General features: G+C 36.6%; 1 protein-coding gene across 1 annotated transcript; it reads right to left on the reverse strand.

Moving 5' to 3' along the window:
• Positions 1-2,581: 2,581 nt before the first annotated feature.
• LOC110940087 lies at positions 2,582-11,346 on the reverse strand. Its single transcript, XM_022181648.2, has 10 exons — positions 11,095-11,346; positions 10,947-11,023; positions 6,450-6,562; positions 6,264-6,363; positions 5,976-6,046; positions 5,655-5,886; positions 5,331-5,359; positions 5,127-5,255; positions 4,765-5,008; positions 2,582-4,603 (listed from the first exon to the last, which is right to left on the reverse strand). The coding sequence occupies exons 1-10, from the start codon at positions 11,154-11,156 to the stop codon at positions 4,560-4,562; spliced, it is 1,101 nt and encodes a 366-aa protein (XP_022037340.1). The 5' UTR covers positions 11,157-11,346; the 3' UTR covers positions 2,582-4,559.
• Between the last annotated feature and the right edge of the window lie 3,121 nt (positions 11,347-14,467).

Below are 14,467 nucleotides of genomic sequence, written 5' to 3' on the forward strand. Positions count from 1 at the left end.
TTAATGTTGCAGTAGACCACTCAGATGATGAAGTTTTGATCTGTAATGTGGAGAGCAGTGTGGATTCCTGGGTTATGGATTCGGGTGCTTCATTTCACGCTACCCACAACAGTGAAGCACTACGGAATCTTAAAATTGGGGATTTTGGCAAGGTACGACTTGCAAATGATGAAGTCTTAGATGTCACAGGCATGGGTGATATTGACTTAGTTACTTCAGTCGGATCTACTTGGACTTTAAGAGACGTGAGAGTTATTCCAGGCTTGAAGAAAATGCTTATTTCAGTCGGGCAGCTGGATGATCAGGGTCACGAGGTTAAGTTCGGTAGTGGACAGTGGAAGGTAACTAAGGGAAATTTAGTAGTTGCACGTGGCAAGAAGAGAGGCTCATTGTACATGGTCAGTGTACCGCCTGAGGGAGAGGTTCTCCCAGTTCCGAAGAAGACCAAAATCCGGTTCGCAGAATCTCGTGGGCAGAAGAAGGTTTGCTTTGCAGATGGCAAACCCAGAGTCACAGGTTAGATTCAGGTTGAACGTGCTAGAAAAGGTTCAGTAAAACCAGTCAGGGGCATTCGTGGCAGTGGGAGCACGGGTCGTGCTTCAGTCCGAGTTACCAGACGACAGTGGGTTAAGAGAACCAGTATTCCAGCTGTCAAAGTCTCTCCAGTTGATTATCTGCTTTATTCGGAGAGTGTTTGTTCTCAGGATGTTCCAGGATCGGGCAGTTCGTGCCAGTGGGAGCCGATAGGGACAGAGAACGAGTCACGAGTAGTGACTGATGAGTTGAAGCTCAGTGGGAGCTTCAACGGGCCTTCAGGTTAACCGATGAGAAGGCCGCCCACAACTCGTGAAGATGAAATGTTTACAGAGGTACTTATGAATATGAAGTTGCATGGAGAGCAGTTTGAAGTCGTCAAAGCCTCAAAGTGGGAGATTGTTGGGTTGTGGAGGATTTGACTAGTAGGGGTGTTCTTTGTTACACTCCTTCTACATCTAGCAGGGGTGTTCTGTGTTACACTCCTGTTACACTCCTTCTGCAGCTAGCAAGAGTTTCTCTGTTAATGTAGTAAAGTCAACAACCCTAATTGTAACCCCTATATATACTTCTCATTCATGTCTGTAAACTCTTGGAGCACCTAATAAAGAAGAGAACTAGTTATGGGAGTGGATGTAGGTCAGATTAGACCGAACCACTATAAATCTTGTGTTCTTGTTCTTGTGATTTAGAGTGTGTGAGTGTGTGTGCTTGCTGATTATTGTTCTTGTGTTTGTGTGAATCGTGTTCTGGTCCTAACAAGATCCACATGTGAACTATAAAGGAACATGATATTCACAATACTGCATATGGACATCAACATAAAAACCATGATCATCCACCGAAAATGATGAACACCCACAGCCTAGTAATTAAGCAATGCGATTTTCAATGTATAATATATCACTTGAGAAATGACTTAATGTCATAGTTGTTAATAGCGAATGGCGGACGATAGCGACAAGCTACATATACGGGATTTAGCGTAGCGATAGCGATGAAATAGCGGGCGCTATTTTATGTTTAGCAATACACTAGAAGATAATTTTAGAAATATTTTATATGTTTATTTTATCAAAATACGCTCTTTCCATATGTATATTATAAAAACGAAAATTCTGCTATTTTTTAGGCATATATTATCGCTATTTATATTAAAACAAAAAAAAAAAACCCTATAATCCCACTATTTCCACGCTACGGAGGCGCCAAAATCAGATTGCGACCTATAATCGCATCGCCACGGTAAACGCTATAGCGAGCGCTATGCTCGCTATTAACAACACTGCTTAATGTAGTAAATTTGATCCCACACTACACCTCACCTTGCAACACATTACTTAGGATGTGCATTATTTTGATGAAATCCACTACAAAGACTCACATCAACACCATCATTTTGTTTACCACAAGAACCATACGAATGTACAGTTCTAGTAAACGAATTCACTTCTCCATCTTCAGACTCTTCAAACCGCTTCCTCTTCCTTCCACTCTGTTGCAAGTTGGGGAATATTACAAAATTAGTTTCGATGCATACGCTGATTACCAAAAGAATGAATTAGTTTGCAAACTGTGAAGTCACAGAATCTATAAAAAGATATACAGTAATATAAGCACTGTACGAATCTACTTTGAATAGCCATTTTAAAATCATTCGAACAAGTCAAGAGACAAATTTACACATAAGATTAACATAAAACATTCTTTTCTTTCTCAGGCACTCAAAATGAGTGGTCAAAGAATTTACTTCATCAGAAAACTAATATAACTGCGAGCAAGACCATACCTCATTAGTTGAATATTCCATTAATCTTAGATAGGCTTGAACTGCAGAATCTATCCGTTCAGTACCTGTAACATCAATGTTAAGTGGAGGCGAACACATAATCGGATTTTTTGTATTGGTCATGATCTCCTGTAACATATAACAAAAGAATTAATATCAAACGGAAGTTGCATGGCTAGCATAACTAGTTTCATTTTAGCAGAACATGCTTATGTTGGTTTCAGACCCAAGATCACAACACAAAGATCACAACACAAAGAAATAATAAGCTTTCTAACTCTTGCTTGTTATTAATATGAAAAGTGGTATACAGAACTTCTACTACTCTATTATTTATAATAAGGAAATACTAGCACATGCAAAATAACTCAGCCCCCCACTTCTTCCTGATTTGTAGCAATGATTCCAACGTCATTTCTCATATACTTGGTCACCACGTTGCCATAGAACTCGGTCAAATCTGACCACTTTGTTACTCATTATCTGGCTTGCTAAATTGACTCCAAGACCCATCACATGTGACCCGACAACTTGCTAACCCATTTAAATAAACCCGGTAACCGACTTGATCCGTACTCGATCCGAACTTGACCCGTAAATAACCCGCAACATCAAGATTACCCAACATTCACCCCCGTAATCTTGATTCGGTTCTTTCTACTTGCTAATTCGTTCTTGCTTGCTTGTGTTCTTTCATTTTTTCTTGCTTTAACCGGAAACGGTTATCTTACTAAACTTGCAACTTTCTTGCTTGATTCGAATTTGTTCTTACTTGCTTGCTTCGAATCATCTTTCTTTCTAACTTGCTATTCGAACACAACGTCCGATCTTGCTACTTGCTACGAACCACACGGGTCCGGTCTCTTGCTATCTTTCGGCTTTCTTTCTTTCTTCGGGCTGTCGATTTCATTCTTTCTTTCTAATCGACGCCTATTCTTTCTTCTTTCTTACCGATGCGTGCACTTTCTTTCTAACTGCACCGGTATCTTTCTTTCTTTCTTGCGAGACCTTCTTTCTTTCTTTCTTGCTAAGCGACGCCGGCCTCTTTCTTTCTTTCTTGTGGCGCCTCTTCTTTCTTTCTTTCGTTCTTTCTTTCATACTGAAAACACTTATGTTCTTGCTTATCTTGCTTGATCGGTTCACACAGATCCGATTCGACTCTTGCTCTTGTTTCCGTAACTTGCTATCCGGAAACTTTCATCTTGCTGATCTTGCTTCAATTCTCCGTTCGATTTCAGACCGTGAAATTAACTCACGTATCTTCTTGCTTGCTGACTTGAATAAAAAAATGAAGTATGTGCCTGTTTCACCTACTTGCATGCTTACTTTCTTTTCGATTGAATCCAGCCACATATTTTCTTCACCTGTGTGCCTGCTTCATCAAACTTTTAAAATCCTCTCTCTTAATTGCTGTTCCTTTTACATTCCTTTTACATTCCGATGATCAGCTACAAATTACCCACTTGCTTTCTTTCAGCTGATCGCTTTCTTCAGGATCAGCCCTTGCTTTTTCCTTCGAACCTAATTCTTCCGCTTCATCTACAGCGCTACAGCCAAAGGGCTGCTCTCTTACTCGAAACCGACTCTCAAACCGGCTCCCGTTATCAACCTTGCTCTGATACCAAATGTTGGTTTCAGACCCAAGATCACAACACAAAGATCACAACACAAAGAAATAATAAGCTTTCTAACTCTTGCTTGTTATTAATATGAAAAGTGGTATACAGAACTTCTACTACTCTATTATTTATAATAAGGAAATACTAGCACATGCAAAATAACTCAGCCCCCCACTTCTTCCTGGATTACTTATTTTGTCTTGCTTTCTTCTCTTTCTTTGACAATAAGTATGGCCTTTAGAGGTGCTAGGCTACCTGGTTCCCCTTTTTTTTTTTCTTCCACCGTACAACCTTTTTTTTTAACCCAATATTTAATCTATGACTGCATAGTTCAAATATGGATTCGAAAGTTTATCCACAGACTCCATTAACTTCAAATTTACCTCAAAAGTCAATCCTTGCACAAGTGCACAACCACCCGTATCCAATCCAATTCTGAATATTTAAATCATACTTCAAACAAAACCGAATGAACCTGGTATCTTCTTACTCTAATTCTTGCTATATTCCTTCAACTTACGTCATCTTGCTTCAATATCTTGATGCTGATTATCGAGACTTGCTACTTCTCCTTTCTTTTTCTCCTCGTGACCAGCTCTATTTTCCTCATGCTTCTATCACCAATAATCTCCTTCTGGTAATTTGCCTCCAGTAATCGTTCCTGCAGACAAAACATCACTGGTTAAAGACATGAAAATATGGGATTAACTGAACTTTGTGATTAATATCTCTTGTAAAGTATCTATGTTTCTTTTTACTGAAACGTGTTGAGAATTCGTAGTTTAAGAGGGACTTGTTCATTCAGTTGAAAATAAAGTTTACCTTTTGAATCATCGTTCTTCGAAAGTTCATGGTGTTCATATAGATTCCTGAGAGAAATCATATTCTTATCTTCATTTCCTTTACCATTAAGAGAAGAATCATGCATATTGACATCTTGACTAGTGGAAGCCCCCTTATTTTTGGAACAAAATGAAGGATAAATGGGAAAGCTCTTCATGTACAAAGGGTACCAGATTTCTGGGCGACGATTGCTTCCACCTGGCACGTAAACGTCTCCACCATGCTGCCTCATTACGTTAAGACAAAAAAAAAATATGTAAGTTTCAATACAAACAAGCATTACCAAGAAATGTTGGTTCAAAATACTGTAAACTAATAGTAACCACCAAGGCCAATATAACCTCATTTGATGCAATTTCTGTTGTTCTTGGAACGGTTTGAGCTAATGAATGTGGCCCTAGAACATCTGTATCCTCAATCCTGGCTGGAGTTGAAGACGGCATCAATCTTTCGGGATGTGGCATAGTTTGCTGTAACATAACTAGATTAAGACTGAATAAGTTTGATTCATGTGTTGATATATGAAACTAAAATTTAATACCTACAAGCACTAAATTGCCCCCAGTAGTCACCCCTGCAGATAAAAACACCGCTTGATGAGAATTTGAAGCACTAAAACGAGTAGTGTTATATATGTAGTTTTCGTATAGAAATTTTTGGGTATATACGTTTTCGCTCATTGAACTAACTTAATAAAGACAATTGCAACTTGACGCTTTACACGGACAACCATAGAGCCTGCTTCTTAAAATATAGCTACGGATTCTAGATGTTACTTGTGGTATGGTATGTACTTTCAAGAAATTGAATAATGTAATGAACTTCAAAAAAAGGTTCACCAGAACTATTTTGAAACATCTAAAGCTTACCTCGCATCTCATCGCGATATGGAGCTTCATGATATTCATTAAAATTGAAGGCAGAAATTACACCATCATCTTTGTTTCCTAAATCAAAGGAAGAAGAATCATACAAATAAGCATCTTGGCTACAGGAATCTCCTTCCTCATTTTTCTTTCCATTGACAAGAGACAACGGCTCAACAGGATCATTTGTGGCGGCGAAATCATGTGTATCATCTTCCTTAGCTTTGACACAACACTGTTACAAAAAATATAAGATAAGAAAATAAGTACAATATAAGAAGATGTTAGATACTGTAAATAAGCATAACCACCACCAAGGCCTACCTCATTGGATACAACGTTTGAACTTCGACATGCTTCAACTACAGGTACTAGTCCTTGATTATCTGTATTGCCTTAGTTGACAGAATAAGCACAGCACTTATTAGTGACTAGAAAGAACTGTAAGGGTGAAACATTATGTAACAAAAAGCCAAAGTAAATAATGTAGCCATTTGAGATGGTTTCGAACACAACTCAAAACAATGAAAATCCTTTTTTTCTTAAACATGTCAGACAGTTAACTATGTAGTTGGCTCTAAAAGCCCAAAAAGTCATCTTTCAAGATCATACCAAAGATCTCATTCAGAGTTAGCTCCTCAACCACATGTTCATTTAATCCATGATCTATAGAGGGAGTAACACCACTTTGTCGCCGCATGCTATTTTCATCCTGGCACAAACGACATGTATGATTCGTAAATCAAAATTGGTGAGAGTAGATTCATATCCAGTCAGTGATTTAATGAAATGTGTTACATTATAAGAAGAACCCTCATCATCCAGTAAGGGTTCCCATTCCATTTGACCGGGTCCATTAAGTATGTCTATTAATAACCACTCAAGCGAATTGTCCCCAGTAACATCACCTTCTGACAAAAATAACAGGAGAGAGTAAGAAACATGCTGTGAGTATTGACCGTTAAAACCATGAATAACCGCGTTTACAAAGAAAAGGAGATAAACGAAGTATGGGAAAAGATTAAAACGAGAAATGTGGTTTCGATAACAATTAGGTACAATGATCATCCAAACACAAACTCTGTAAGAGGTTTTTACGTTCACCTAAACACCTATATAGTTTAAAAAAACAAAAAAACAAAAAAAAAAAAAAAAAAAAAAAACAAATGCTACTCCAGGATTAAAAAAACACAGAAAAACCTACAACACAGGAAACCATACAATGCAAAACTCATGATAACACCATCTAAGTTTCGCAGTTCATACGGATGATGGCCTTCAAAATTCAGAAAGAAATCGAATATGTGGCCTAACTACATTCTATTCTGTGGGTTACATTGTTATGTCTTGAATGCCTTACATTGCAAAAAAAAAGGTAGCAAAATCAAACATTTTTAAGAATGAAGTAACAATTTAAACAGAAAAGACAGAAACTCCAGGCATATCCATTCACAGTTAAAAACTATCAAGTTGTTGCATTCAATAATTTAAATGTTAAAACCTTTATAAAAATGAGATTCTACTTCAGCAAAATCTGGTATGTTTCCATCCAAACTGTCAAAAATGTTAAATATACCCCTCTATCCAAACTGAAATAAATCCCCCATGGGCTTCAAGAAGCCACGTATGCGCTATGTAGACAAGGGGGCTTTAAAGCCCCTCATCCTTAATATACTGATGGTGTGGAATAAAACCCCTTAACAAAAAGAGATAAAAAATGTTAATGGTTTATGTCGAGTCCTTAGATCCCGGTGGGTAGTCAACAGGCCTCGTCAACTTTGCAAAGGATTATCACAGTCGTCCTACAAAAGAGAAGACCGTTAGCCTTGCCACGGAGGACCCGGGGGGGGGGGGGGGGGGGAATCCGTGACCAAGCTCCGGCGTGAGAATAAGTAACCTTGCTGGAAAATGAGAAGCCTATTCCGACGAGGATGTGATCGTCGGAATATTCTCCTTGGTGTGAATTCTGTGTGGCGTGTGTGTGTTAAATGCAGTCCGAGGAATGTTGGAATAAATGAGGTGCTAGTGTGTTTAATGAGAAGGGTTATTGAATGCATACACTTAACAGGACTCTCTACCTTCCTTATATAAAGGAGATCACTTATCTCCAAGGGAAGATCCGGTTAAGACCATCTAACGGTATTTTGATAGTATCGGGGAACTCAGACACATGTCTGAGCCCCAACGGCTGGATCTTCAGCTTCATTAATGAAGCCAGCTGCACAGTACTTCTTTTCCGGTGACCTCTCTTTCTCTCTCCGTCAATCATTTAATGATATCAGAGATATCATGTACATTCCCTTTTCCCGCCTTTTCCTTTAGTCTCTTTTAAGAGAAGTGACCTGGTTTGGGCCCATGAGTCGACCCAAGTGACGGGAGCCCAAGACGAGTTCACTGGGCAACCAATGGGCCTCGTCGTCAGTTTATTTGCACATGGGCCGTACATTCTCACCATCTCACGCATATTACCATAATGGCCGAGGCCTTGAAATCTTGAATGGTGCTCCTTTGGCTATGACGGGGTGGTGTTGGGGCGCTATGAAGGTGAGATGGCAAAGAAGCGTTTCTCTACATCGGGTAGACTAAACGTACCCGTCTAAGGGATGTTATTTTTTAATGATGAGATCTCCCAATGTTTTATGTGAGGAATACGTTAAGCCACACCCAAATGTTGCCAAAAATACCAATACTCATGTCAATAAACATCCCAATAGGAAGTACTAATTTAAAACCTAACTAGACATTAAATACAAAGTATAAATCAGTTGGTCCTAATCTTATGTTATCTTCCATGAAAATCATTTTGGATACATGTTACTCTCTTCTGCATCCTCATCCTTATTTTCTTACTTTCTTGTTCTATTAAATAATCATATTAAACAATAATTTAACCAAGTCTAGTTTATCCTCACACGTATTTTCCTACTTCTTTCTTCATTAAATAATATTATTAGACAATAACTCAACTAAATCTAATTCAATCTCCTATTAAATAATAATATTAAACAATAACTTAACTAAATCTAAGTTTATCCTCACACTTAGGGGGTACGGGGCACTATGCGGAGAGGCAAGCGGTGACCCCATTCCCCGAGCGGAAACACTGCCGCCATCCCCGCGGTGAGTGAATTCGGTGACCAAGATCGGGGTGTAGTTACCGCATGAGAGAGAGGAGAGAGAGAGAGGGGGGGGGTGATTGGTTGTTAATGTGGGTCCACTCTTTTTCCACCAATCATATTTTTTTCTTCTTTTTTTTTATAAAAAAATGAGTGAATTTCAAGTTTTGTCCTTTATCTTTAGGCCACTTTGCAAGTTTTGTCCTTTATGTTTAAATTTGACGAGTTTTGTCCTTTATGTTTAAAAATCAAGCACGTTTTGTCCTTTATGCTTGATTTTTAAGGACAAAACGTGCTTGATTTTTTAAACATAAAGGACAAAACGTGTTTGATTTTTAAACATAAAGGGTAAAACGTGCTTAATTTTTAAACATAAAGGACAAAACTCGTCAAATTTAAAAAACTTGCAAAGTGGCCTAAAGATAAAGGACAAAACTTGAAATTCACTCTAAAAAAATAATAGTGTGAGTGGAGTGATGCCAACGTTTGAGTGCAAAATGGGGACTTAAGAGGGGTGTTGACGTGGCACGTGCTGATTGGGTGTGTGTAAGAGAGGGGACTCCCCTAAGGGTGAACGGGGCACCATGCGGGGAGGCATGCGGTGACCCAAGTCCCCTAGAGGGAACACCGCCGCCATCAACGAGGGGAGTCAATTAGGTGAATGGAATCGGTGAGAGGTTACCGAATGAAGGAGGGAGGGAGATGGTGGGCCACCCTTTTTTCAACCAATCAAAACATTTCTTTTTTTTTCTTTTTTTTCTTTTTGAATAAAAAACAAGTTCCCTAAGAAGGGAGTGCCGCCATCAAATTGAGGGTGTGAGGGGAGTTGACGTGGCGCGTGCTGATTGGCCGTGCGTAAGAGAGGGGACTCCCCTAAGAGGGGAGTGCCCTGTTCACCCTAAGAAAGGGGTGCCCCTCTCACCCTTATTTTCCTACTTCTTTCTTCATTAAATAGTATTATTAGACAGTAACTTAACTAAATCTAATTCAATTTATTAGTGACATTACAAAATATATAGCATTAAATAATATTTGTTTTCTTTATACACGTTATTAAGATAGTCAAAAAAAAAATAACCCAAGCAACAAAGCATCGACAAACTCAAGCATATCAGCTTAATAATATAAAATATATTATTTGGATATAAACTCTAATTACTAATGAAATATCAAATAACATGTACTTTATATTAATAGTATAATTTGTGACACTAGAATTAAAAGTGAGTTATCTAAATAAAGTAGCAAATTATCTTTATAATATTATTTGATAGTCATGCTAGTGTAATAATTTTTTGTTACTAAGTATATGACATTAAATTTACTCAAACTGTATAATACACAAGATTTTAACCTAGCATGTAATATTTAAAAATACTAAGATGATATTCGATTCTCTTCTCATTTTCCTTATTTCTTAACATAATATTTATATCAACATATTTATTATTTCATTAATGTACATGGTAAAACTTAATTACAATTAATTTGCCACAACCTTACAACTTACAATTTATTTATAAAAACACTTACAATATTATCATCATCATTTTTTTTAAGGGCCATCATATTTATTTTTCAAGGGTTATTGTTTTATAGCTGAATATAATAAGATAGATTATAATGACACAAGAGAAAAATAAAAACTAAAAAAATTACATTTGGATAGCGGAAAATGAAAATTTTCTTTCTGTTTCATTAGTTTATGTAATATGTAATAACTAATAAGTCATTGCAGTAATAAGTATTATATACAAATTTAACGATTTACATTTTTTTTTGCAAAATTCAACCCGTGTAATACTCGAGTTTGTAAACTAATACCTAATAAATAAACAACTAAAATAAATAAACAACTAGTTGCGCTACATTTCTTAGTTACATAAGCACAAAATTCTATTTTTATCTTCTCTAATTTCGTCTCTTCATATTATATATTTTCTTAATTGAAAAAAAGTGAATCATATCATATCTCAACATTTCGTATTGTTATTCCTATATTTTTCTTTACTAACTATTTAATATTAACATCTTCTTAATTCAACCCGTGTAGTACATGATTAGTGATTACACGATTTAAAACCACCGAAAACACTTTATCATTGCGAAAAAAGAAATGATATAATCCGAAAACGCTTGTCTATCGGAGTAGTGGGAGAATAGGGAGGAAAGGGAGCACCGATTTCTCGCCGGAAAACCTCTGCTGTTAAATACAAGCCGCTACCGATGAAGCTATAATAGACACCCTTGTAAAACCTATAAAAAAGAATACAATCGATCAATGAATCAACAGTTAGAGGTGCATAGCATAGTGAGTGAGAACATACACTTCAGGAGGGATGAGATTATCGCACAATAAGTCCCAATAACCAAAAGGATCACCGTCCATGGCTGTTGTGTTGTGGTGAAGCAGTGAGCCGTATTGTATGAAGGTGGTGGGGTGGGGGTTGTATAAGTATTTATTGCAGGTGAAATCATGGGGGAATTGAAGAAACTGGCACCTGCCGGTTACACTTGGAAAATTGAGAATGCATGCAATACATGTGAGAGTATGAGATTACTTGTTGACCGAATACCATTCCAAGTCATGAAATCCTCACTTTATCATCTTTACTTATTTGTTTAAAAAACATTTTTTTTTTATAAATCTGTATTATTGTTGTTATCAACCTATGTATTATGTATAAGGTTTCATCTTATTAATTTATTCAAATGCTTGTTAGAGTTATAAGAGTTACAGATTAAACAAGTTTGAGTGTGTGGGGATTTTAGGTTCAAGTCCTACATATAATAGGAATTAAAAGAAATTTACTGTTAAAAAAAGTTTCATATACATAGATCTCATTGACTGTATCTCAGATATAACACTAAAACAAATCAATCGAGTAGACCGTTTGTAATTATGTTCTAATAAAGCTTTTAGGTTGTGACGAAAGATCAAATACAAATACTCTTATCATACAAAACGTATGAATAGAGTGAAAATGTAAAAAAATGCAATGATATTTTCGTAATTATTTACTCGTAGAGTAATTATCAAAATTACTCTACAAATGATATTGTAGGGTAATTTTAATCTTGTAAAGTAATTTTATAAAATGTTCTTATAGGGTGATTTTGATCTTCTAGAGTATCATAAATATTCTACAAATGATCTTGTATGGTAATTTTGATCTTGTAAGATAATTTTGTAGAGTATCATAATTACTCTATAAATGATTTTGTAGAGTAATTTTGAATTGTATGTTGTTTGATAAACTTGCATGGTAATTTTGATACACTTGTAGAGTAATTGGGGCTAAGCTAGCTTGTGGAGTGTGATCACTCCAGCGGTTGGGAGGACCGTGCAATATCCCCCCCCCCCCTTGTAGAGTAATTTTGATAATTACCATACAAGATCAAAATTACTCTACAAAATACACTTTTAGAGTAATTTTGATAATTACCAAGCAAATAATTACAAAAATCTAACCACGTTCTTTTTTTTTAACTTTTTCATACCTTACGTACTACGATAAAACACTTTATACATGAACTTATCCCTTTAGGTTGCACGGTGCAACGATACATCGATACCATCTTTTGCTCATGTGTCGGGTGCCCAAATGAACACCATCCCTTATGGTGTGGTACCATAACAATTCGAGGATGGGGAGGGGGTATTTTAGTCGTATGTAAATTAAGTTTTTTACCAATAATTTTTCTATAAAAAATATATTTGAGCACATAAGCAATTAAATTTTATAAGCGTTAGTATTTTATAATTATAGGCATATATTTGAAAAGCGAACTCAATTTTCTATAAATAAACATAAGCAATTCAATTTTATAAACGTCAGTATTTTCTAATGATAGGAATATTATTTTATCATGTTTGGCGTGACATCACACATTAAATGCTTGTGTAGCTCCAATTTTGAAATTGTGAAATTACTTTTAAAACAATTATAAAAGTTATAAATTTTATATCAAATCATGTTAAGTGGGAATATAATTGATTCACAACATTTTTTTTACTATATTACCCTTCACTTTTAAGATTTTATTTTTTTGTCATTTCATCCAATTGTCTAAACTTTTGGCTAAAATCGTCTTCGAGATTTGAATTTTTTTTGTCATTTTCATCCAAATGTATGACAGAAAAATAAAGCAAATTAGACGTTTAGATGAAAATGACAAAAAATCCCAAAAGTGAAAGACAATATGATACAAAAAAAATTGTTTTGATGAAACTGTCAAACATACCCAAATCTCAAGGACGATTTTGCAATTTACTCTTTAAGATATCTAACATTTTTCTTATATCCAAATTATATAATACTACAAAAAATAACTTAAGACATAATGGTTTGGATCATACCCTCTCAAAAAGTTACAACTCTTAAAACTATTTCTAAAACGTATCACACCCCTTCGAAAAGTCACAACCCTTCGAAAAGTCACAACCCTTTAAACTAATCACACCCTGATATGCACCAAATGCAACATATAAATTATATTAAATAAGTTATAAAATCAACCCTTTTTAGTACTAATATTGGAAAAAAGTGCGTTTATTTGTATACTTTTGATTTTCAGGATTAAAAGAGCTTAAATGTACAAAATGAACAAATTAACGGAAAAATCCAGCATAAATACAAAAGAAGACCCTCCGAGCTTCACCCCAAGATCAAAAACAACAAATCAGAAGAGAAGCACAAGGCCATGCCACCAAGGCATAGGGTCGTGCCCCACTCAAGATTTCAGAAAAAAAAAGGCAATCAGAAGTAGACAAGAGATACGGGGTCGTGTCCCATGGACACGGGCCGTGGTCCACTCCCAAATATACAAATCTTGGATAGTACAACAAGTACAATGGCCACGGGGCCGTGCCGTTGACACAAGGGGACGTGCAAGCATACAGACTTACACAACTCGTTAAATGAAGATAGAGAAGAAGGGGGCACAGGGCCATGCCCACCGAACACGGGCCTGTGTAAATCGTTTGTTTCCAACTATTAATAGGGGTGCTTGGTTCAATTGCAATTTATTCCTTGGGAAACCACTTCTCTCACACCTGCCACCACTCCACCACCACATTACCACCATCTGTAGGATCGTTTGCATGACCAAAATGAGTCATTCAGAAGAGTTCTAAGCAATAGGAGAGGCGGAAACAAACGTATCGACTTAGATTCAGCTTGATTTACACACAGAATCACTTTTAATGTCTTGTTTATTGATATAACAACGTTTTACAGCCTGGAGACACTTCGGCAGCACCTCGGCACCGGAATCAGAAAGATACAAACGAAATGACAAGTCTGCTATTTATAAGCAAGCCATTCCGCACGAAACAGTATCACACGAAATGACCTGACCCATTTCGTGCGAAATGGAATCTTTCCATTCCGTGCGAAATGACTATCACCTACTCAATTCTCGATTTTCTCGTGTAACGTGCCCTGATCTATCACATCTAATACAAGACTCGATACAAGACGAAGTCGACAGACATATGCACCAACAGACTCCCCCTTGGATGTTGACGAAGTCTTCAGTGTCGAGTCTTCAAAAACTTCAGACTTTATCAGTCTTCTCGCTCTTGCCAAAGTATCTGACAATGTAAGCATCCTTCAATCTTCTCTTCTTCTCTTTATCAGCTAATCTCCCCCTTGGATGTTGATCTAACAATTTTCAATTTCTTCTTTTCTCATTCTT

Source organism: Helianthus annuus, chromosome 5 (assembly GCF_002127325.2).
Source record: "Helianthus annuus cultivar XRQ/B chromosome 5, HanXRQr2.0-SUNRISE, whole genome shotgun sequence".
NCBI lineage: Eukaryota > Viridiplantae > Streptophyta > Magnoliopsida > Asterales > Asteraceae > Helianthus > Helianthus annuus.

Excerpts from the sequence above, each read along its gene's own strand:
- LOC110940087 (XM_022181648.2), bottom strand. The coding sequence starts at position 11,156 with ATGGACGGTGATCCTTTTGGTTATTGGGACTTATTGTGCGATAATCTC. Across the intron at positions 6,563-10,946 it reads GGTTTTCCGGCGAGAAATCG|AAGGTGATGTTACTGGGGAC; the intron begins GTGCTCCCTTTC and ends TATTTTTGTCAG. Across the intron at positions 6,364-6,449 it reads ATGAGGGTTCTTCTTATAAT|GATGAAAATAGCATGCGGCG; the intron begins GTAACACATTTC and ends CGTTTGTGCCAG.